The 25,921-nt window shown below is 44.2% G+C and overlaps 1 protein-coding gene across 2 annotated transcripts in view; it reads right to left on the bottom strand.

The window, feature by feature from the left end:
* Positions 1-25,525, bottom strand: part of npnta (nephronectin a) — a 68,517-nt gene extending 42,992 nt beyond the window's left edge. Inside the window, exons 1-4 of one of the 2 annotated variants that reach the window (XM_055641780.1) lie at positions 24,970-25,525; positions 20,856-20,953; positions 15,728-15,778; positions 4,803-4,895 (exon numbers count right to left, since the gene is read on the bottom strand). In XM_055641780.1, the coding sequence (XP_055497755.1) occupies positions 4,803-4,895; positions 15,728-15,778; positions 20,856-20,953; positions 24,970-25,049 (322 nt within the window). In that variant the 5' untranslated portion in view covers positions 25,050-25,525. The remainder of the gene's footprint in view (positions 1-4,802; positions 4,896-15,727; positions 15,779-20,855; positions 20,954-24,969) is intronic. The other variant, XM_055641788.1, reaches the window with a different exon arrangement.
* Positions 25,526-25,921: the final 396 nt, after the last annotated feature.

Here is a 25,921-nt window from a genome sequence, read left to right as displayed (position 1 = left end):
CTGAAATCAGCTGCACATGCAGTAGATGCACTCAGAGGTGTTACAGTAGATGAGCTTCCAGGGAAGATGGAGGCAATTTTATCCTTTGGGAAAGTCGAGTGCAGGTACCTGGGGAAAAACTGTTTGGGTCCTTGAAGGGCCGAGCGAGGGTTTCCCGGGTAGGTGAATGGTTATATGATAGGATACAGGGGAACTTTTCTCGCACCTGCGATTGGGTCAATGGAGTCGAGGGGGGAGGTGAAGGGACAGGTGTTGCATTTCCTGCGGTTGCAACGGGGAGGGGGTGGCACGGGAGGGAAGGGAAGAATTGACAAGGGAGTTGCGGAGGGAGCGGTCTTTGCGGAAGGCAGACATGGGGGGAGATGGGAAGATGTGGCGAGTGGTGGGGTCACGTTGGAGGTGGCGGAAATGGCGGAGGATTATTTGTTGTATTTGCCGGTTGGTGGGGTGAAAGGTGAGGACTAGGGGGACTCTGCCCTTGTTGTGAGTGCGGGGATGGGGAGAGAGAGCAGTGTTGCGGGGTATGGATGAAACCCTGGTGCGAGCCTCATCAATGGTGGCGGAGGGGAATCCCCGTTCCCTGAAGAACGAGGACATTTCCGATGCCCTGGTGTGGAACGTCTCATCCTGGGAGCAGATGCGGCGTATACGGAGGAATTGGGAGTAGGGGATGGAGTCTTTACAGGGGGCAGGGTGGGAAGACGTGTAGTCCAGATAGCCATGTGAGTCAGTTGGTTTGTAGTGTATGTCGGTCAGAAGTCTGTCCCCTGCGATGGAGATGGTGAGGTCAAGGAATGGTAGGGAAGTGTCGGAAATGGTCCAGGTTACGAGGATTTACGATTTAAGATTTACGAGGATATTGCCAGGACTTGAGCTTTCGGGAGGGGTTGGGCAGGCTAGGACTTTTCTTATCCCACTCATCTCAACATACAGTCTGGTTACAAGCTGATGGGATCCGGTTATATAGAATGCATTCGGGTGGGGTCGGGAGTTAATAAAACAGAAAGCCTTAGGCGTGGGTCAGGTTCAGATTGGCCATGGTCAGGTTGGGTTTCAATAGTTATCTGAGGAGATCTCCACCACCAATTGCAAATTATTAATGGTTCACACTGCAGTAAAAAAAACATTCAGGCCTTTGAACTTATGCTAGATCTTTCTTATCTGCACAAATCTGAATAGTGTCTCATTGTACTTACTCTCCAGAGCATGGAATCCTCTTCTGCTCCAAATATAATGTCCTCAGACTCAAGTGATAGTTCAGAATTGATGACACTTCATCGTGTATTCCTTAATTCATCTGGATCACATAATTCTAGTGCATTTGCACTGAACAACACTAACACAACTAGGATGGATCGGGAATTATTTTTAAGGGTGGCACGATGGTGCAGTGATAGAGTTGCTGCCTTACAGCGCCAAAACCTGGGTTCGATCCTGACTACATGTGCTGTCTGTCAGGAGTTTGTATGTGCTCCCTGTGAACGCACGGGTTTTCCCCAGTTGCTCTGGTTTCTTCCCATACTCCACAGGTTTGTAGGTTAATTGGCTTTGGTAAAAAATGTAAATTGTCCCTTGTGTGTAGGATAGTATGAACTAGTGTTAGTGTATGGGGATCGATGGTTGGCCAGGACTCGGACTCAATCGGTGGGCCTCTAAACTAAACTAATCTAAATGAAACTAAACTGTTCTATTCCCAGTAAAAAACTATTGGGTATTTGTTCCCATCATTTACTGATTGAATGTCCTTTCCTGTGATGTAGCATTCACAATGATATCCAGCACTATCTTGGCATTTAAAATGACTTGCGTAAACCTATTGCTAATGGAATGGTCACGGCCTTGGAAATGGGAATTATTGGCACATCAAATGACCATGAAAGAAAACGATACTCAATAGTCTTCGACCGGGAAGAAACCAGTTAAATACATTTCCGTTCCGTCCTAGTTTTTAATAGAAAGGCAAAAGGCAAAACATTGTCTAACTTCCATGGAATATCCATTTCCCTTATTGCTTTTTCATTTAATAATATCAAATACAATTCACATTATTCCATTTATCACGTATCTGTACACTGTGGATGGATCAATTGTAATCATGTATTGTCTTTCCTCTGACTGATTAGCACACAAGAAAAGCTTTCCATTGGAGCTCGGTACACGTGACAATAAGCTAAACTAAACGATAAAGACACTCAGCATTTTACAGTCCACCTGCATAGTCACCAATGCTTTTGTCCCACAACTGTGCAGAAATATTACTGATGCAGCACCAAATCGCACAACAAAGCCCACTTTCCAGCTGCTTTCAGGCAACCAGTTTCATCTTTTAATGGCAAAGGAGTTAATGCCCCTGTCCCACTTAGGAAACCTGAACGGAAACCTCTGGAGACTTTGCGCCCCACCCAAGGTTTCCAGGTGGTTGCCGGAGGTTGCAGGTAGTGGAAACAGGTAGGGAGACTGACAAAACCCTCCGGGAACCGCACTGAAACCTTGGGTGGGGCACAAAGTCTCCAGAGGTTTCCGTTCAGGTTTCCTAAGTGGGACAGGGGCACAACAGCTTATTTCTTCAATTGGTCAGGTTCAAATCCCTACGGTTTCCTACTCATTTATCCAACGTGCCTTTTTACGAGAATATTGCCAGGACTTGAGGGCCTGAGTAACAGGGAGAGGTTGGGCAGGCTAGGACTTTATTCAGTGGAGCACAGAAGGATGAGGGGTGATCTCATAGAGGTGTATAAGATCATGAGGGGAATAGATGGGGTGAATGCACAGAGTCGTTTACCCAGAGTAGGAGAATCAAGAACCAGAGGACACAAGTTTAAGATGAGAGGGGAAAGATTGAATATGTACCCAAGAAGCAACCTTTTCACACTAAGGGTGGTGAGTATGTGGAATGAGATGCCAGATGAGGTAACTGAAGCATGTAATATAATAACATTTAAAAGCCATTTGGACAGGGACATGGCTAGGAAAGGTTTAGAAGGATAGGGCCAAACATGGGCAGTTGGGACGAATGTAGATGGGGCATCTTGGATACGTGGTCAAGTTGGGCCGAAGAACCTGCTTCTGTGTTGTATGACTCAATGGCTCAAAGCTGCTCCAACTTTCTGTAATGAATCACTTTTAAATAGACTCATGGTTTACTGTATAGATCACGCTCCAGCAAAACCCTGGAAAGAATCTCAAGTCATGTACACATCAATGACAAAAGGAAAAGTTAGTGTTAGCTCTATACAGCCAGTAAATTGAATGTCTAAGTATTTAAGTTTCAAAGTATTATGAGAAAAGATCTTTTGAAATTTGCTAGCAAAAATAAATTCAGGCTTCTCTCCAATAACATGACCTTTAAGTTGATGCAGGGAATGAGTTATTTTATTGAACAAAACAGTTAAAAAATAAATGTGCAAATATTGTATTTTTGAATCTTAAGCTGTCCCACGATTTTGACAGATTAAAGTGTTTTATTATTATTACTATTTTGACTGTTTTAATCATTGGTGCATTGTAGGAAGTGGCAACAGGGTATTGAAAGATAAAAACTGCAGAATCGGAACAATATAACTATTTTCTAGTTCAGATGTAAAGTCTTAGACTGGGAACGTGAGGTGTTTCTCGTTCCACAGATGCTGCCTAACCTGCTGAGTGTTTCCAGTGTTTTCTGTTTTTGTTTCAGATTTCCAGTTCTTAACACTGTAAAACCAGTATAAATTAAAATCCATGGAACTAGAATATACAAGTTTATAGTAAAATAAACTTTAAAGGTCTTCTACAGTACCACCTCTGGCAGTGCAGTTACACCTTTCTATTAGGGGCAGTATGATGGCAAAGAAGAGAGTTCGGCTTCCCCACAGCTCCAGTAACTGGGGTATAATCCTGACCTCTGATTCTGTCTGTGTGGAGTGTGCTCTTCCTCCTCCTGACCAGGTGGCTTTTCTTGAGATTCCTTCTACATTTAAAGACCTGCTGATTGATAGGCTAATTGGTTCCTTTAAATCACCTACAATAATTATCTCTCGTGGAGATGAGGTCAGATGTAGATGTGTGAGAGAATGGATTACATGGGAATAAGTGGTAGAATGGGATTCCCCTGAGAGGGGATGGTCCTTTATAAAATATAAATAAGATCATACTTGCATGTGTATTCCCAACATACAATAGGAACATTTAGGTTCTAATATATGTGATTTTTGTTTGGGATATCTAAGATTTTTGCCTATTTGTGTATGCATTCATATTTTTTTATCCAATAACAACTATTGCTAAATTCATACCCAGTTTCTCCATGGGAAAGCAATAGTTCATACTGCTGTCATCTGGAGACTGGTTCTTCGCAGTATTAATTATTCACACAATTTTCAATATTTCTGAATTAACAAAGGTGCCTCCAAGAGACATTAATAAGAATAGATAGGGCCATTGTTTACACTTCACGCTGCCAAGGAACAGTCTCACCTCAGACACTCCCTCTTCTCCCCCCTCCCATCAGGCAAGAGGTACAGGAGTTCGAAAACGCACCCCTCCAGATTTGGGGATAGTTTCTTCCCGGCTGTTATCAGGCGAATGAACAGCCCTCTCATCAGCTAGAGTGCATTCCTGACCCACCATCTACCTTATGAGAGACCTTTAAATTATCTTTGTTCTGACTTTACCTGGGAACCCACAAAACAATACCCTTTATGCTGTATCTGTACACTGTGGATGGCTTGATTGTAACCATGTATCATTACCTTTGACTGGATAGCATGCAAACAAAAGCTTTTCACTGTTCCTCGGTACAGGCGACAAACTAATCTTGGTCTTACCTTGATTGCATGTTTTGCCCGTGTAGCCTGGATAACACTTGCATCTGTTTGGTCCCACACACTCTCCATGTTTACATCCATGTTGGCACACAGCTGAAAAGAGCAGAACAAACATATTAACGCTTAGACTAAACACCAGCTTCATCAGTCGAGCGAGCACTTTGCTGTTGACTTAGCCTTCCTGATCAAGAAGGATTCTGCTTTAGTAAAATAAGTTCTACGGTCCAATCCAGCACACCACCGTTCTATTGCAAGTAGACATCTTTGGAAATAGATTTCTAACTCACTTATTGCTTTACTCACAAGGACTTTGACTAATAGACAATGTTTGTCTATGCAAGATTATATAAAACAGACACATAAATCAATAATGGTGACATTGAAACCACTGGATTCACTTTTATTTTTAATCTTGCGTTTTAAGGCTTTTCCAATCGGGATTATCTGTAACTCCAGCAGTGTGTCTGACTTGACCCTTCTTTAAATTTATCTGCTCAACTATTTGTTTTCAAGAAGGGAGCTCACCATCCGATTTGTTGAGCAATCAGGAATAAGCAACAAATGCAGGAGTCAAGCGTTAATAAACAAGTATTAAAATACATGTCCTTCTATCTGACATACACCAGGACTGTTATTCAACCAAAATCCAACACACACTGAGGATCTGAGCATGCAGTAAGCTCTTGCTGAGGTCTCACATGCCTTCCCCCTGAGATTGTCTCAGTCATCATTGAAAGGCATGTGTCACACAGGGCTGCTCACTGCAGAGTGGGCATCTGCTTCCAGCTCCTGCGATAACACATGCGCCTTTGAAGTGTTACAACAGCCAGACAGATGTGCCGCAGATGGCATTGGACGAGGTTAGAAACTCGAGATTCACCCCGAAATGGAAAATAAATTGTGAATTTGGACCTGGCGTTCCGAGTAATGGGACAATTTGGTACTTGCAATGTTTCAGTATTTCCCCAGTCCACTAACTTTCCTCTGGCTTACCCCTCAGTATCTTGTTCTTCACTTTCTGCTTTTAACCGACTTACCTTAACACATGAATAAAGTTTCTTGCACTACCACTGTTTTGTTCAGTTCCTGCAAGCTGAATAAAATTGTGGAACTTTGAGTCTATAATAAGCTTTGGGTCACACTGGGGTTGTGAACGACATTCCCTAGTTCAATATCAGAAGGAACAGCCCAGCTCACAAATTTCTCCCACCCTCCTTCGCCCACCTGCCCCACCTGTCACTTCCCGTTTGCCATTTCCCCATCAACCACCTCAGAACCAACAAAAATAGAGGGGAAGTACATCATTCACAAATCTAAGAGACTGATTGCAAGTTGCTGACCTTCATTGTTTGAGACAGAACAGAATATAGAGAACTCCATGCACCCACAGAGGGAGAAAAGCCTTATAGCACATGGGTGACCCTTACCCATAGACTGCCGTCTTGTTCTCCATTATATATGGGGCTAAGATTGAGCAATGCAGTGTGAATACAGTCAATGGTGAAAGTGAGCATTGATATGGGAAAATACAGGGATGCATCTCCACTTTAGTTTGTGTTACTTTACTTCCTTGAAGAGGATTTTATTTGAAGGGGGAGGGCAGAGATTGGAAATTGGAGGGAATAGCAAGTTAATGAATGTGTACTGCCTATTTGTTTCTCACATGGTATCAGTAACTAGCATTGCAGTTATAGCTAGCCATTGAAATTAGTCCACACGCAAACTGGAGGAATAACATAGAAACATATAAAATAGATGCAGGAGTAGGCCATTCGGCCCTTCGAGCCTGCACCGCCATTCAATATGATCGTGGCTGATCATCCAACTCAGTATCCTGTACCTGCCTTCTCTACATACCCCCTGATACCTTTGGCCACAAGGGCCACATCTAACTCCCTCTTAAATATAGCCAATGAACTGGCCTCAACTACCTTCTGTGGCAGAGAATTCCAGAGATTCACCACTCTCTGTATGAAAAATGTTTTTCTCATCTCGGTCCTAAAAGATTTCCCCCTTATCCTTAAACTGTGACCTCTTGTTCTGGACTTCCCCAACATCGGGAACAATCTTCCTGCATCTAGCCTGTCCAACCCCTTAAGAATTTTGTACGTTTCTATAAGATCCCCCCTCAATCTTCTAAATTCTAACGAGTACAAGCCGGGTCTATCCAGTCTTTCTTCATATGAAAGTCCTGACACCCCAGGAATCAGTCTGGTGAACCTTCTCTGCACTCCCTCTGTGGCAAGAATGTCTTTCCTCAGATTAGGTAAATGTAGATTTCCTCAGATGTAGATTACCTACGCCTCATATACCGCTTGGGTAGCTTTCAACCCAATGGTATAAACATGGAATTCTCCAATTTTAGGTTACACCCCCACCACTCCATTTCTCCTCCTCTCTCTTTCCTGTGCCTCACCCTGATCTGTGTTTCTCCCACTATCCTATCCCCTCTATCCCCTCACTCCCCTTCCACCTATATCCCGCTGGCTTGGAGGCTACAGCTATCCCGTCAGAAAGGCCCACCGCCAATCCAGTAGTAGGCCGCTGTGTGGGGGGGGGGGGGGGTGGGGGGGGGGGGGGGGGGGGGGTGGGGGGGAGGACCACCGCCCTCTCGCTTTACATTTCCCGGTTCTTCTTTCCTTATCTGACACCATTTTGTCTCCTTTTCATCTCTAGTCAGAACCAGGGGCCTTAAGAATAAGGAGTAAGCCATTTGAAACGGAGGCGAGGAAACACTTTTTCTCACAGAGAGTTGTGAGTATAGAATTCTCTGCCTCAGGAGGCCGGTTCTCTGGATACTTTCAAGAGAGAGCTAGATAGGGCTCTTCAAGATAGCGGAGTCAGGGGATATGGGGAGAAGGCAGGAATGGGGTACTGATTGGGGATGATCAGCCGTGATCACAGTGAATGGCGGTGCTGACTCGAAGGGCCGAATGGCCTACTCCTGCACCTATTGTCTATTGCCTTTGTCCATCCATCTGCCAGTCAAATCTAACCCCACGAGTATCCACCTATCACTTGCCAGGATTTTATCCCACCCCAACCTCTCTTTTCCAGCTTTCTCTCCCCACTACAATTAGTCTGAAGAAGGATCCGGATCCAAAATGTCATCTATCCATGTCTTCCAGAGATGCTGCCTGACCTGCTGAGTTACTCCAACACTTTATGTTTTTCTTTAGCAACGAGAGGGCAACGTTCAGGGTGGGACTACGTCAAGGGGCATGGACAGGGGCATACCTGATAATAAGTGCCAGAGAAGATAAACTGGGAACATTCTTCAAGAAATATTCAACAATAACATGTTTCATCAGAATGGGACGGAACAAAATCAAAGATTGAAATCTTCAGACTTTTAGACTTTAGACTTTAGAGATACAGTGTGGCAACTGGCCCTTCATCCCACTGACACCGTGCTGACCAGCCATCACCCCGTACACTAGCACTATCCTACACACTAGGGACAATTTACAGAAGCCAATTAGCTTACAACCTGTAAGTCTTTGGAATGTGGGAGGAAACCCGGAAAAAGCTCACATGGTCACAGGGAGAATGTTCAAACTCTGTACAGACTGTACCCATAGTCAGGATCACACACGGCTCTCTGGCGCTGTAAGGCAGCGAGTCTATCGCTGCGCCGCCCTTAAAATCCTTGTGCATTTTCTAGACTTGATCCCCAGTAATCTCATATCTCACTTCACAATAGTAGCTGTGGAAGTAAATGCCGACAGAACATACAACTATTTCTCCTTTCATTGTGATTGTGAAAGAACTCTAATCACAACCAGAACAAACAACAACTCAAAGCTCAGTTAGTTTGTTTTTACAAGAAGTGGAAATAATTGCTCTTTAGTTTGCAGCGGGAGCTGACTATGTTACAAGGCAACGGAATCAAAGCTGCCATAAGTGAGGGGTTCCTTCCAAGGCTTCTACTTCACCATACTGGTCACAAGCACATATTAAACCAGCGTTCTTTCATGCAACTAAATGCTGTACTTTTATCCTTTATCTGTGCACAGTTCGATCGTAACTAGTTTAGTTTTAGTTCAGAGATACAACGGGGAAACAGGCCCTTTTGGCCCACAGAGTCCGCGCCGACCAGCAATCCCCTACACTATCCTACACACTATGGATAATTTACAATTTCGACTGGTGCCAAGTTAACCTTCAGACCTGCACGTCTTTGGAGTGTGGGAGGAAACCGGAGCAACCGGGGAAAGCACGTGCGTTAACAGAGAGAACGTGCAAACTCCGTACAGACCGCACCTGTGGTCAACATCGAACCAGAGTTTCCGGCGTTGTAAGGCAGCAACCCTACCACTGCACCACCGTGCCACCCCATGTATAGTCTTTTCTTTGACTGGATTGCACACTAACAAAAGCTTTTCATTGTACCTCGGTACACATAACAATATTATACTAAACCAAATCTTGGTGTGCAACTTATTAGACAATAGGACCCTCACCATCTACGCCTTAAAGGTTTTCAGAAAGCGGAGGTGGTTTGGCTGTTAACAGTCTGTCCATAAGTCTCAGCATTGTGGGTTAAAGGTTCTAATGTATTATCCAGGCTACAATACAGCCCAGAAGAGACATCAGCCTGGAGCCCTATCCTTTCTCTGAGATGTTCTCTTTGGAAAAGTGCAGGGGATTCTCCCTGATTGTGCTGGACGTGGTCATTGCAGGGACAGATTATCTGGCTGGACTAGGCTGCATCCAGTTTGGCCACTGACTAGCTGACATTGTAATCCTGGCCACATCTCAAAAGCCCAGCTGTGAGATATTCTAGGACATTCAGGGCTGCGAAAGTCACTACATAAATGGTTAGTTTAGTTTGGAGATACAGCATGAAAGTAGTATCAGCTACACTCCAGCTCCAATACCCAGTCCCCTGCTCCCCATCACCACTGCCTATTATAAACCATGTGTCACCCTGCCCAGTACTCGGTGTGCAAGATAATGCTGTTCTGCATTTGGACAAAAACCAATCCCACGACAACATCACTGAAATAGATGATCTGGTCCCATCTGAGAGACTTTTCCATGTGCAAATTGACGGTTGCTTTTCCGGCACCATAACAGTGACTGTAGTTCAAAAAAGATGTCATTGATTTTAAATCATTTTGGGGTGAAAACCTGCATGGGCATTTATTTTTGTTGGAATGTGCGTGTAAAGGCTGATGGATGAATGTTGCCAGTCACATAGTAAGATCTCAGGACTTAGGTGAACCTTGAATTGGGCTTGGCTCTGCTTCCCTCTATATTAAGTTTCCAATCCCTTTGAGTATTGAAGAGCAGTTACCAGTAAGTATGAAAGAGAATTGTCAGAGTAGCTGGAATCCACTCTTTAGTGAGGGTTAATGATTTCATTATAATGGAATAATTTGGTGGGAGGCCAATGCACACACATTAAAATAATCTAGTTTGCAATCTATGAGAGGGAATAACAGCTCCCTTTATACAAGGCATGTTTAACATTGCAAAAATGTTACATGCACTTCATCAAGTGCAGATACTCTTTTCTTCTTGTGAAAAACAAAGGGGATAAACAAGGGTGTCACAGTGGTAGAGTTGCTGCCTTACAGCGCCAGAGACCCGGGTTCGATCCTGACTATGGGTGCTGTCTGTACAGAGTTTGTACGTTCTCACGTTTGTACGTACCGGGACCACTCAGGTTTTCCCCGGGATTACTCAGGTTTTCACCAGGTGCTCTGGTTTCCTCTAACATTCCAAAGACGTACAGGTTTGCAGGTTAATTTGCTTCTGAATGAATTGTAAATTGTCCCTTGTGCGTAGGACAGTGTTAGTGTACAGGGTAATCGCCGGTCGGCCCGTACTCAGAGGGCTGAAGGGCCTGTTCCCACGCTGTATCTCTAAAATCTGAAATAGCAATGGCACTCTTGTTTCTTACCACCTCAAAGACATGTTGGTTGGTTAATTAGCCGCTGTAAATTAACCTTTACATGTAAGTGGACGGCAGAATCTGGCAGTTGATGGACATGTAGAGAGAATACAATGAGATCAGTGTAGGATTACTTGAAGGTCGGTTCAGACTCTGTGGACTGAAGGGCTTGTTCTGTGCTATATGATGCCATAAGTACCAAGGGATTTACAACTAGAAGTCAGCACCTCTGACAACGCTTCCCTAATCATTAGCTCTGCAGTGTTAATAATTACCAGTTATCACTATCAGAACAAGTGCAAGTTCATCAATGAACTCAGACTGAAATTCTGAAATATATCTGGTCCCTTCCCCTTTGGAAAGCTCATTTGTACTGGGTTCATTGATTTTACTTGGAATAATGATAAGAGTACCTCAGTACCACTGGATTGCGGGCAGTGTTTCTAGCTTCTGATAGCTATCCAGTCGCATTGGCTGATGGTGACCACGGATGGATGTGGACAAACAAGAACGTGGGAACAACACTTCAGTTGAATCCTGTTAATATCCGTGAACCAGGTGAAGAGTTATGAACTGCCTTTTCTTGGGAGACAGAATTCCCCCAAAAGATGGACAAAGGAGGTCTCAAAAATAGGTAATAGTTTACTCCAGAACATCCTAGAGTACAAATCCAATGATGGATTTATCAGAGATCAAGAGAGGTTGGGTAAGAGTTGAAGACACAAAGTGCTGGAGTAACTCAGTGGGTCAGACAGCAACTCTGATGAACATGAATAGGTGATAATCAGGCTAAGACTCTTCTTCAGACTGACTGGAGGGGAAAAGGGGAGAAAGCTGGAAACATCACCAAACCATGTTCTCCAGAGGTGCTGCCTTGAGCTGCTGAGTTACTCCAGCACTTTGTGTCTTCTTTCGTAGACCAGCTTCTGTAGTTCCTTGTTTCTAGTGTTTCAATTGCTTTTGTGTAAGAAGGAACTACAGATGCTGGTTTAAACCGAAGAAAGACACAAAAAGCTGGAGTAACTCAGCAGGCAGCATCCCTGGAGAGAAGGAATGGGCGATGTTTCAAGTCGAGACCCTTCTTCAGACTAGTTAGTGTTCAGGGAAACGAGAGATAGAGATGGTGATGTGGAGAGATAAAGAAAATGAATGAAAGATATGCGAAAAAGTAACGATGATAAAGGAAACTTGGGCCATTGTAAGCTGTTTGTGGATGAAAATCAGAAGCTAATGCAACTTGGGATAGAGAGAGAAGGAATGCCAGGGCTACCTGATGTGAGAGAAATCAATATTCATACCACTGGCTTGTAAGCTGCCAAAGTGAAATATGAGGTGATGTTCCTCCAATTTGTGTTTAGTCTAACTCTGACAATGAGTAGACCGAGGACAGAAAGGTCTGTGCAGGAATGTGAAGGAGAATTAAAGTGTCCAGCAACCGGGAGATCAGGTTGGTTCACGCGGGCTGAGCAAAGGTGTTCTGCAAAACGATCACCCAGTTGTGTTTGGTCTCGCCGATGTATAAGAGTTCACATCTTGACCAACGGATACAGTAGATGAGGTTGGAGGAGGTACAAGTGAACCTCTGGCTAACCTGAAAGGGCTGTCGGGGTCCCTGGACAGAGTCGAGGGAGGAGGTATAGCGACAGGTGTTGCAATTTCTGTGGTTGCAGGGGAAGGTACCTGGGGAGGGGGTGGTTTGGGTGGGAAGGGACCAGTTAACCAGGGAGTTGCGGAGGGAACGGTTTCTGCGGAAGGTGGAAAGGGGTGGAGATGGGAAAATGTGGCTTGTGGTGGGATCCCGTTGGAGGTGGCGGAAATTTCAGAGGATTATGTGTTGTATGTGATGGCTGATGGGGTGGAAGGTAAGGACTAGCGGTACTCTGTCTCTGTTGCGACTCGGGGGAGGGGGAACAAGGGCAGAGCTGCGGTATACTGAGGAGACATGAGTGAGGGCGTCATCTATGATGGGAGAGGGGAACCCCAGTTCCCTAAAGAATGAGGACATCTCGGATGTTCTAGTATGGAACAGCTCATATTGGGCGCAGATGCAGCATAGACGGAGGAATTGGGAGTAGGGGATAGAGTCTTTGCAGGAAGCAGGGTGGGCAAAAGTGTAGTTGAGATAGTTGTGGGAGTCAGTGGGTTTGTAATAGACATCAGTCAATAGTCTATTTCTTGTGATTGAGACTGTGAGATCAAGAAATGGGAGGGAGGTGTCAGAGATGGTCCAAGTACATTTGAATGCAGGATGAAAATTGGTGGTGAAGTTGATGAAGTCCATGAGTGCTGCATGGGTGCAGGAGGTAGCACCGATGCAGCCATCAATGTAACGGAGATTGATTTCGGGGATAGGGCCAGTGTACACCTGGAACAGGGATTGTTCAACGTACCCTATAAAGGGGCAGGCATAGCTGGGGCCCATGCGGGTGCCCATAGCTACACCTTGGACTTGGAGGAAGAGGGAGGAGTCAAAGGAGAAGTTGTTGAGGGTGAGGACCAGCTCCGCTAGGCAGAGTAGAGGGAAATTGGATGTTCTGCGGTTGAGGAAGAAACGGAGGACTTTAAGGCCTTCCTGGTGGGGGATGGAGGTAGAGTGAGTGAACATCCATAGTAAAGATGAGGGTGTGGGGGCTTGGAAAGCAGGTCATTAAAGAGACGACGGGCATGTGAGGTATCTTGGACATAGGTCGGGAGAGATTGGACCTGGGGGAATAGGATGGAGTCGAGGTACGTGGAAATAATTTCCGTGGGACAGAGGCAGGCAGAAACAATGGGTTTGCCGGGGCCATTTTGTTGCTTTAAAAACTATTGCTTATGTTCAATATGTTCTTGCCGGTGGTCTAACCTCATGTTTATTCAGTCTCTTATGTCTGAATCATGGAAAAAAGACCTCAAACTAATGAGAGGTTTTCATTTATGAAATGGTACATTCACACAGCAGACTCTCTGAGATTGTTTTCACATTTGGTTTGTTTGCATTGCAAAGGTTCAGCAGGCAGATCACCCAGAATGTTCTGTTTAGTTTAGAGATACAGCACGGAAACAGGCCCTTCGGCTCACCAAGTCCACGGCCACCATTGATCACCCTAGTTCTATGTTATCTCACTTCCGCTTCCACCCCCTACCCACTCGGGGCAATTTATAGAGGCCAATAAACCTACAAATACACACTTCTCTGGGATGTGGGAGGAAACCGGAGCACCAGGAGGAAACCCACGCGATCACAGGGAGAAGGTGCAAACTCCACACAGACAGCACTCAAGGTCAGGATCAAATCCGGGTCTCTGACGCTGTGAGGCAGCAACTCTACCAGCTGCACCACTGTGTCACCCTCAACGGTGTGTCAACACTGTCTTCTGAAGCACCTATCCAAATGAGAAGGACAGGCATCTCTTGGTTTTAGAGGCTCAGTGTTTTTTTCCACATCTTTCCTGGCAATGTTTGACAACTCAGTGGAAAACAAGTTTTATATTTTGGCCTCAACTTCATTTTGAGTGGTTTTGTTTCTGTTTTAAGATTTTAAATAATTGCCAACACATGAATTTAAACAAATGCTTACTATTAATACCGTCCTATGCCTGCTAATCTTTCCATGTTCCCCAAACTCACACCCCTAACACATGATAAAGAAGGGATTATCTAATTTCCTTGTGACTTGACCTGGCTGAATAGGCGAAGACGGTAAGAAATGCTTCGCTCCATATGTACACCAGTAACTTGCCCCAACAGTAATAATGAGAACTCACATAGGCTAAAGATACCCTGACCTTTTAATACAACGTTCCTCCTATATAAAGCTTCCCAACACTGAAGTATAACATGTGTTTTAAGAAGAACTGCAGATGCTGGAGAATCGAAGGTTACACAAAAAAGCTGGAGAAACTCAGCGGGTTTCTATGGAGCGAAGGAAATAGGCAACGTTTCGGCCCGAAACGTTGCCTATTTCCTTCGCTCCATAGATGCTGCTGCACCCGCTGAGTTTCCCAGCTTTTTTATGTAACCTGAAGTATAACATGGTCATCGAAAACACTTTCAATGTCATAAATCAGTGGAGATAAAAAATTACGCTAATTCAGAGACTGCATATTGTTAGGCAAATGTTCATCAGAATTATTCTTTTTTTTTTAAAACAGTAAAATGTTTTTTTATATTTTCACAAGATGGATCTAATACACCCTGCTCACCGACATTCTAACATTGCACTGTGAAAGGCAACAGCCTTCAAGGAGTAACAGCTGGGGCCAGGGATTCAGAGCAGTGTTGACAGAAGAGCTTCGAGAGAGATCCCACTGTTAAGATGCCTGCATTCGTTTCAAATCATCATTGTTGTAATAAATGGTCATCCTGAAAAATGCAGACTTTTATAACTCCTTGCTAACGGCATGCCTTTTGTGAGTTTCATATAGGGAGTTCCATGCCAGATAGCATGGGCAGTGCTGCTTTCTCTAGGATCGCAGAACAGTCATTACCACATAATAAGAAAGACTATGGTGCCAGTATTTAGTGGCCACTGTCATCGTTCAGTCCACATCTCTGGATCACAAAGAAACAATCTTGCAATGAATAGCAAGAATATCAAGCAAACATTTTACCCCAGTAGAGAGCATAAGAAGTGTACTGAGGTAAACACAGTAGACAATTGGTGCACATTAAAGTCCCACAGTCAACAAACAAGATTACCTGATTTGTCAAGGGATCATTTTTTTACAGGAGACCTTGGGGAATGCTTTCTCTTCTTTGATAGTGTTTTCAGGATTTTTTTTGGATGTCCACCTCAGAACATAGACAGGGTTGGGTTCAACGGCCAGAAGTCAGCATCTCCAACAGGGCTGCATTCCTTCAACGCTATTAAACTGCGCCAAGGTAGTTGATGTGCTCAAGGCTCAGACATGAATCCACAATCCACTGACTGAAGTGGGAGCACTACCGAACCACCAACACCTGCCATTCAGATTACTCGATGCTCCACATACCGTCTTTAAGCCCCGAATGAACAAGATTATTGTAAGAAATATGTTAAGCTAACCTTTCCGAGGGTACGTTACTCGGCATATTCTCTGCAAATACGGGATGAAAGCTGGAAAACAAATATCCAGAGAATTTCCGGAGCCTTTTTAGGTGGTTGGTCTTGATTGTGGCAATAAGCCACATTCGGTACACATAGACACACACACACACAAACGCACACACACCCGGACACACACAGATATAGAACCATTATCAAAACATCTCTAAAACACATAGCATGGGTCACAATATTTTTGGTGCCAGTCAAGACCACCCTGTTCACTCAGTGGGAACTGTTCACATTAATGAGTGAGAGATACAAGGGTGAGAACTGTACACGTTCCTCTCCATTTGCCTTCTAAGTCTGGTTAGGAGGGCAGGTCGTTTAGCATTCGCCAAGACTGCCACTGGATCTCTGATTCTCAGTGATAATTGCCCGGTCCAAAGCAGGAATCAGTTAGAGTAAGTGTATCTGTTGTCATGATGAGGTTAGGAACTCTAATTTTGCAATGTCAGCCCGCAAACAGTCTTAACATCATTCATCATTGTGGCTGCAGCAGACATGCCGGTTACTGACACATGCTCTTATAGGCATTGTTATCCGAGAGCAACCAATGATACTGTTGCTTGCAAAAATATTGTAAAAATATTTTGTAAAAATAAAAATATATTAAAAAATAGCTTTTAGAACAACCCATTGCAATAATTTATCATAAATCTTATTTTTTGTTTTTTTTGGTGTTGAGCTTTCTTGTTTTTATATTGGGCTTGATTTTACAAAAGGAAGAATCAGGTTTTTTTTAAATTCATTAAAAAAAAACAGTCTTGAAAATAAATAGCAAAAGGACTATGTGTGAAAGAAGAAGCCAGTATCAAACAAACGGAGCTTATTGCAGTGGTGATCATTGCAGGTAGATGACTGGGCAAACCTTTATGCAATGAAAAGTCTAAGTAATGCACATCGCAGTGAAAACATTTAAAATCCCCGACAGGACCACTGTCTCTTGTGCAATAAGGCGTATAAACTGTCACCAGTGATGTCCCCGATATAAAGGCTGTGGTAAAGGAGCAGGGAGTGGGACTGGACCGTTCTTCCATGAAGACAGCTGCAACCTGATGGATCAAATGACCGTGGCCGTGTGATTTTATGATGCACTTTCTACTGCCTCTTGAGATACAAGTGGGGTGAGCCTGTTTAATGAAACACTGATGTAAGATTTTCCCAATTAAGTTCTAAGGTTAAAAGTCTTTTAAAAACATAACCCACTGCACCGTTCCCCAGCCTGACCACCAACTATTTGGCTGTGACTATGATTGCCTTATCTTTCACCAGTAGCTGCAGCAGTACCAATAGTGTATATTGTCTAATAAGTGCAATCAGTTTCAAACTATAGGGAACTCATTCCTGAGGTTGAAAAATTGCTTAAGAGCACCCTGCTCTAGGAAATATACCATTAAGCTGGAAAGAGTGCAGAGAAAGCGGATGTTGCGAGATCTCGAGGGTTTGAGTTGTAGGGAAACTCTGGACAGGCTAGGACATTATTCCATGTGTAGGAGACTGGGGGCTAATTCATAGAAGGGCATCAAATCATGAGGGGCACAGATAGGGTGAATGCACAGAGTCTTTTTCTCTGGGTTGGCAAATTCCGAACTGTAGAACACTGGTTTAAGATGAGAGAGGAAAGATTTAATGGAAATCTGAGGAGCAACAATTTTACAGAGTGCGGTACGTAGAAGGAATGAGCTGCCAGAAGAAGTGGTCGAGGCAGGTACAACAACAGCATTTAAAAGACATTTGAACTGATACATTGATTGGAAAGGGTTAGAGGAATGTGGGTCAAATGCAGTTAATGAGACTAGCTTAGATGGATATCTTAGTCGGCATGGACAAGGTGGGCCGAAGGGTCTGTTTGCATTCTGTATGAGTCTATGATTCTAAATAAAGGCAAAGAATACAAAAACAAAAAAGTTACGCTAAACCTTTCTAAGCTGGGTTCAGCTAGATTGTTGTGCCCAATTCGGGAGACCACGGATCAGGAACATGTACAGGAGTGAGCAACTTCTAATATCAGGAAATAGTTAGAACAGAGTCGGTTGAGGGATTTAATAGTGGGATTCAAAATTCAAGTGTTTTGATAATGAAACAAGGGCAAACTGGTCCCATTCACCGAAAGGTTCAATGAACCAGAGGACACATGTTTAACTCAACAAGTGTCTGAATCAAATGAAATGAAGAGAGACTTTTATGCCGTGATCTGGAATCCATTCTCCAAATGTAGGAAAATTATTCTAGATGGAATCAGGTTCTTCCCTACAACCATCAGGCTATTAAACACTCCAACCTTTAAATAGGCTTTGAACTATATAAACTTGGGGACATTATTTTTGACTTTGCATTACTATTGTCCATCTATTTGTATGTTTGTTATATATTTATATGTATAGGCACTGAACTTTGTTGTTTACAATGGGTTTTATAGAGTAATATATTTACATATCTGTTGTGCTGCTGCAAGTTAGAATCACTTTATTCCATTTTGGGACATATGACAATAAAAACTTTTGACTCCTGAATACCTGGAAAAAAGTTCAGGGCAATGAGGTGGAGCCAGGGATTGGGACTAACCAGAAATCTTTTTTACAACTGTTGGCATTAGTCATGGGGGGCAGACATGCTGTACAAGAGAGGTCCAAAGGATTTAAAATTTGCAGATTTTTGGAGGGACTGGAGCTCGAGTCTAAAACATCACAGGGTGAACATGAACAGAGGCCCAAAATCCCACACCGTGCAGATATTTAAAATGATTATTGTGGGATCTGCTTCTCTTCTTGGGTATACATCTATTACTGGGAGACCTTAGAAAGTTAGCACTGGAACAGGGCCTCTGACGGCATGGCAGCTTCTAATGCGTGTTGGTGAGTTCTAACGTCATAGCTGGCTAAATGTGAGGTTAAAGACCATCCTCAGGTCTCTGTCACAAGGTGCAACCATGAAGACTGCGCCATCTACTGTTAGACAAATAAGTTACAGTCAAAACCCTCTGGCAGGACTGAGAGGGAGAGGTAGGGTGCTGACCACAGGGCATTAAGGCATGGCCTGATTTATTTGGAGGAAGATGCATACGATTGTATTCAGTGGCACTGAACCAACTGACATCTGGAACTTTGGAGCATGTGCTTTTCAACAATGTTTGAGATATATTCCTCTTTAAAAAATTACAGCTGCCATCTATTCAAGGTGACACAGTATGCATTTTAGAGTGGAACAACAGCAGGAAGGTTTTGCAAGATTGCGCAGGTCCAAGCAGCCCCTTACATGTAACTTCCCAGCAGAATGTCAAAGCCTTCAACAACCTTACTTAACACCAGGCAAGCAAGTGCAAAAATAAACTCCACATGGACTTTGGGAGGAAGGGTGAACAGCCATTTGCCACACATGTTAGAAGCTTCTGCAGTGATGTGTAACCTGTATTGAATAATTAGTAAAATACTTTCCCTGCCCCTGCCCTTCAGCCCCAAATGCTATATAATACCTCAATACAAGTTTAAAATCAGCCCTTGGTAATAAATAGAGAAATAACCAAAATGCTGGTGTAACTCAGCAGGTCAGGCAGTATCTCTGGAGTAAAAGGATAAGTGACGTGGACCTTTGTCGTGAGTGACCTTCTTCAGACTGATTGTCGGGGGGGAGGAACTAGAAGCAAGAAAAGACCAGGACAAATCAGGCAGGCAAGAGATGACATCAGGCTGGGTGGTTCCCTGAGAGGCCAATTGTTGGCTATGGATGGTGCGATCACAAGGGGATACATTGTTGCGAACTATGCAACTGGTTAATTGACTTTTAATGGAGGAATGGGGAGGAGGGAGAGGGGAATGTTTTGGGTTTCAATTTGAAAGCTACAAGATGGAGCCAGGAAGTGATGACTCTTTGTGTACTGCCTAAGAAGAAATCTACCATTTTTCAATCATTGCACAGATTTATTATGTAATATTGCGCTTATGTACAGTATGCTTTTATTGGATTGTATGCCATAAAAAAGCATTTCATTTTATTGAGGTACGTGACAATCAGGTAGCTATTGAACTATTCAATAGGTTGTGTGTGAAAGATTGCATTCACCTTAATGCCCCAATGGATGGCAATTTGAAGGGGTGTTCCATGGACGACAGATCATAAATCTCTTTAGTGGATAAACTTGCCTCCACTGTAGATGACCGAGGAATGACCTGATCTTAGCATTTGCAAAAAATCTTACCACTAACGTAGCAAATGAGAATGGTGGGAAAGTGAGGGAATAATATTAATGTTGAAACTGGCCCATTCTGGATAAAAAATAGGGAAATGTTTTACGCACAAACAATAGTAGAAAGTTGGAATTTGTGGGGGCTGTGTAAACCCAAGGGCCAATTAAAACTTTCAAGATCATCTGGGTTTTTTTTGTTGAGCAATCATTGACAAATATGGAGCAAGAGCAGGAGACTTGTGTTACAGTGTAGGTTGGCCAAAGTGATGAACTGTTCCCAAAGGTCAAATATCTGAGTTCAGGCATTCAGCTCTTCAGGGCTCCGTGTGTGTGTGAATTCAAAGTTCCATACAAATTCACCCCAACTGTATTAAAATCTAAAACTCCCTCCCCAAATATAATCTTAATTATGTACATTTGTTCATGCTAAAATCAAGTAACTACCGGTCCTAATCTCACTTTCCAACACATGGCTCATAGCCGTCTAACCCTTAATAATTCAAGTGCTCGTGTAGGCATTGATGTCCAATGAGCTTTCCTCCAGAATCCATTAATATTCTACCATGACAGCATCTGAATAGCCCAACATTTCATAAAAGCCCTATCTCCTGTGCAGATTAATACCCTTCACTATCCAACTCTCCAGGTGTTCTGAAACCCCAGTTGTGTGTAATTGCCCCAGTTGCAGGGCTTAGAAATTCCTGCTTTCAAATTTACCCAACTGTTTGCATAAAACCCAAACGTCCAGAATTAACTGTGGGCTAGAGTGAATGCTGTGTGTTTGTCATTAAAGATGCGGCTATGTGCAAAAGCTCCCGCTGCATGTGCGTTGAAACCCCAGCTCCATGTTATGAAAGCCCCAGCCGTGTGCAGAAGCCCATGCTGGCATGTTGTGGTACTCACGTTGGCACTGACCCCAGGGTCTGCGGTTCCATCCCCAGCAGCAGTCCGTCCGAAGGCCATAGCGGCACATGCCCGCAAGAGAACGCTGCTTGCGGACTCTGATGGGAGAACAAGGTTAGAACAAGGTCAGTGGCTGCCGGATGAGGGAGGGAACCCAACCACCAAAGAGCTGTAAGTACTGAGGCTGAGAGAGAGAATCTATCACCCAGCAATTAGTGCCATAGAACAACATTGTGTCCAGAATAGGGACAATGGGCAAACTTATTCATGTTCATAACTTCCAGGAGGAGAATTAGGCCATTCGGCCCATCGAGCCTACTCCACCATTCAATCATGGCTGATCTATCATTCCCTTTCAACCCCATTCTCCTGCCTTCTTCCCATAACCCCTGACTTGGATTGTTTCGGCTGGTTATGTCAGCCACTGAGGGTAGACATGATAGAAGTTTATAAAATTAGAAGAGGCATATGGTAGATAGTCAGGGTGATGGAGTCATGGAGCAGGGAAACAGGCCATTGGCCCAACTCGACCATGCCGACCAACATGCCCCATCTAAGCTAGTCCCATTTGTTAGCCCATTTCCCAGGGTGGTAATGTAAATAAACTAGAGGGTATAAGTTGAAGGTGAAAGGAAATAAGTTTGAAGGAGATGTGAAAGACAAGATTTTTTTTACCCAGAGATTCCTGGTGTCTAGACGCACTGCCGGGGGAGGTGGCAGAAGCAAATACAATCACAATGTTTAAGAGACATTTAGACAAACGAATGAATGGGAAGGTAATGGAGAGATGCAGAGCATGTGCAGGCAGATGGGATTCATTTAGATTGGAATTATGGTCTGCACAGACATGGTGGGCTGAATGGCCTGTTCCCCTGCTGTACTGCTCTGTGCTGCATGTTCTACAAAGCAGAAGTAGAACCTTTGGCCCACCATGTCCCTGCAAAAATCAAGTAACTATTTGTCCTAAGATAAACACAAAGTGCTGGAGTAACTCAGCGGGTCAGGCAGCACCTCTGGAGAAAGATGCTTGGTGACATTTCAGGTCGGAACCCTTCTTCAGGCTGAATCCTGTTTATCCCACTGAGTTACTCCAGTACTTTGTGTGTATCTTCGGTATGAACCAGCATCGGCAGTTCCTCACAACAAACTAATCTAATTTTCCAACCCTTGGCCTTCCAGCCCTTGATGATTGGAGAGCTCATTCAGGTATTTATGTGGGAGCACCGGAGTCAGCAGAGAACACAAGAGACTACAAATGCTGGCACCTTATATAAAGTGCTGGAGGAGCTCAAGCAGGTCAGGCAGCATCTATGAAGAGACATGGACTGGCACCATTTTGAGTCTGGACCTTTCTTCAGACTGGGAACTTCGTCTGAAGAAGAGTCCCAACCTGAAACATCACCTGTCCATTCCCTCCACTAATGTTACCTGACCCACTGAGTTCCTCCAATACCTTTCTCAGTTTCTCAGGCAATGCATACCAGATTGCAACCACTCGCCTCAAGTAATTTTCTAGGTAACTTCTTCATACATTTTGAGGGGTTATAATAAAATTAGACGAAAAGTGTAAGAAGAAACTGCAGATGCTGGTTTAAACCGAAGATAGACACAAAAAGCTGGAGTAACTCAGTGGGACAGACAGCAGTGAGTCTGAAGAAGGGTTCCGACCTGAAACGTCACCCATTCCTTCTCTCCAGAGATGCTGCCTGTCCTGCTGAGTTACTCCAGCTTTTTGTCTCTATCGTCCCTTTCATAATAAAATTGGAAGGTGGTTGACCAAAGTAAACAGATTTAAAGTGTTAGCAAAGTTAGTAAGCAGTGCTGGTGGGCATGGGTTACCCGCAGGAAAGTTTATTTCATGCAATGAGTTGTTACATTAGACAATAGACAATAGGTGCAGGAGTAGGCCATTCGGCCCTTCGAGCCAGCACTGCCAATCAATGTGATCATGGCTGATCAGCCACAATCAGTACCCCGTTCCTGCCTTCTCCCAATACCCCCCGTCACCGCTATCTTTAAGAACCCTGTCAAGTTCTCTCTTGCAATTACGTGTTGCCTGAAAGATTGGAAGAAGCAAAATCATTATTTAAATGAGAATTTGTCTCCTAACAGAAGAATTAAATAATGGTTCAATGGTTCTTTATTGTCACATGTACCAACCCACAGTGGAATTATTTTGTTGGCATACAGTTCAGCAAAGTATTACTATAAAAAAGAGCAATGCTTAAATCAGTATATAGGGTCTATGAATAGTCCACTGAGACAATATACAAGAGTCGTAGTTTTGGCGTCATCTTGAATGTCCAAGTTGCTTTAAGTTCAGCTGGCTCAGTTATGGGATAAGAGCGTGGCTTTTACACCAAGGAAGCTTGATGGAGTTTGAATTCATTGAAAGATAAAGTATGGAAACAGACCCTTCAGCCCATGGAATCCACACCGACCATCGATCACCTGTTCACACTAGTTCTATATTATTCCACATTTTCATCCACTCCCCTACACATTCATGGCATTTTACAAAGGCCAATTAACCTACAAAGTCACACATCTTTGGGATGTAGGAGGAATCCAGGACACCTGGAGGAAACCCATGCAGTCGCAGAGAAAATATGCAAACTCCATACAGGCAGCAGCTGAGGTCAGTATTGAACTCGGGCATCGTGAGATAGCAGCTCTACCAGCTGCACCACTGCACTGCCCCTTTGCTTACAGACGACGGTCTGTAACTAGAGTCTATGGCTCACCATTACTACTGGAAGGCCAGTCCAAAATGAGGCTTGAGATTGCAACTTCAGGTTCGAACCGAGGTCTCTGGCGCGATGAAACAGCAGGTCTACCAGCTGTGCCACTGTTAGGATTCTGGGTGCAGGGTTTTTTTTCTTTTGAACAAGCTGCGTTTCTCATTGATTGCAAAGCATTTTGGCTGCACTGGAAATGGCACCGAAAGGTTCTCTAAAAAAATTGAAGGCTTTCTTTCAGAACAGTGTTAAATTACCAACTCTCTCATCGGACAAGAGGTACAGAAGTGTGAAAGCCCACACCTCCTCCAGATTCAGGGACAGTTTCTCCCCCAGCTGTTATCTGGCAACTGAGCCATCCTGCCACAAACCAGAGTGGAACTGACCTTCCCCACTCATTGGAGCCCTTTGGACTAACTTTAATCTCCAAAGATGCTTCCTGACCTGCTGATCAATCTGAAGAAGGGTCTCGACCCGAAACGTTGCCTATTTCCTTCGTTCCATAGATGCTGCCTCACCCGCTGAGTTTCTCCAGCATTTTTGTCTACCTTCGATTTTCCAGCATCTGCAGTTCCTTCTTAAACATGCTGAAAAAGTCCAGTATTTTGTGTCTATCTTCGGTGTAAACCGGCATCTTCAGTTCCTTACTACACATTTAATCAGACTTTACTGGATGTATCTTTATTCGCTGTATCCTGTACACTGTGGACTGGCAGAGACTGGCTAGCACGCAACTAAAAACCTTTTCACGGTACCTCGGTACAATTGACAATCAACAACTAAACTCTTCCCAGCTCTTAGACTCATGGCATCGATCCTTCAAAGATCTAGCTCAGGTGAACTGCTTTCCCTGTAGTTTCTTTCCCCTTCCAAGCCAGGTTTGTAACCATTAGTTTATTTTGGTCGCAACTCTGGGATCCGGGGAGTGAGCAGGTCGATTGCCTGAGGTACTAGCAGTCGTCACTCACACAGAGTCGCCGAGATGAGGCAGAACATGCGGGCGGATTGTTGCATTCCTACACACCCCGGCCCCACGTTACAACACAAGCCCTAACTTGACAGCAAACCGGTGCCTGTGTCTCTAACAAACTTTAATCGCAACTATCTGAGAATGGGCGCACGTTTCATTTATTTGCAATGCGAGGTGTGTTCTTGGAAGTTTAAAAAATGCTTCGAGATGAAATTAAACACCAACTTGCACTGCAGTGTTAAAAGTGGCAGGTGTGACCCCGCGTTAAAGATGTAAAATCGAATATACTCTGTCGACAAAGAATGATGTTACCGAATTAAATTCCACGGGTGGGAGAAAGTGGCGGCGACAGTCTCCAATTTCTGAAACTATTACACAGAGATACAACTTCCCTTGGTCTTCTTACCTGTTGCTGCTGCTCTGCTCAGCTGTGGCGCACAGATACACAGTGGACACGGCCAACAAATGTCCCACGAAACCCTTCATGATCTCCCCCTTCCCAACTCTTCCCTCGGTAAAATAAAAACGAGTCCAACGGCTGCTGTGAACTAGCTGATCTCCTCGCCACCGCTCTCTCTCTCTGGTTTCGACACTGGAGTTAGTTAATGTCCCGTCTATCGAGAGACCATGTAAAGAGTGAACCAGGAGGGCAGGTCTTGCGCCGGACGCCTGCCTGTTGCTCAGAGATCCTGTGGCGCTCACTTTATGTCCACCCTCTGTGTCTATTTGCACCCTCTCTCTGCGGAAGATTAGATCCCCTAGCGGAGGGTGGTTTGCGCTCTGACAAGTCCGCAGACAGAAGGAGGTGTGAGAGGGAGAGGTCTGATCTCTTGTGGGCGATTCTCACACTCCCCCCTCATCAAGCCCTTAGTTCCCACCCTCTCTGCCCGAGACACAGCTGTTCTCACTCTTAGTCTTAGGCGAAAAGAACGAGAGAGAGAATGAGAAAGATAAACGACGGCGAATAGAGAGAAAAACGAGGATGACATAAACGAGAGGGGAGGAACAACGTGGGCGGAGAGAGCCTGGTGAGATACATAAGACAGAGAGATATAGAATGAACGAGAGCCAGCGGGATAGATCGAAAGAAAGGGGAGAGTAATAGTTGAATGATGCCAAGGTGAAGGGGGTAGAGAAAGGAGAATTTAGAGGTAGATTGGAACAATTAAAATGCTTTGCAGAAAGTGCATGAAGAATGGAGAAAAGAAGGTAAATGGAAAGTGAAGCGCTCACGGCCGGGGGTGGGGGAGAGAGAAAGCGTGTTGTTGGATTAATCCTGAGCCGCATGAGAGGGTCAAAGGCAGTTTCACTGGCCGGCGGGGAGTGGAAGGGCTATGTTTACTCCATGAATATGGTCA

Source organism: Leucoraja erinacea, chromosome 1 (genome assembly GCF_028641065.1).
Source record: "Leucoraja erinacea ecotype New England chromosome 1, Leri_hhj_1, whole genome shotgun sequence".
Lineage (NCBI taxonomy): Eukaryota > Metazoa > Chordata > Chondrichthyes > Rajiformes > Rajidae > Leucoraja > Leucoraja erinaceus.
This window is presented reverse-complemented; position numbering and strand designations above follow the sequence as displayed.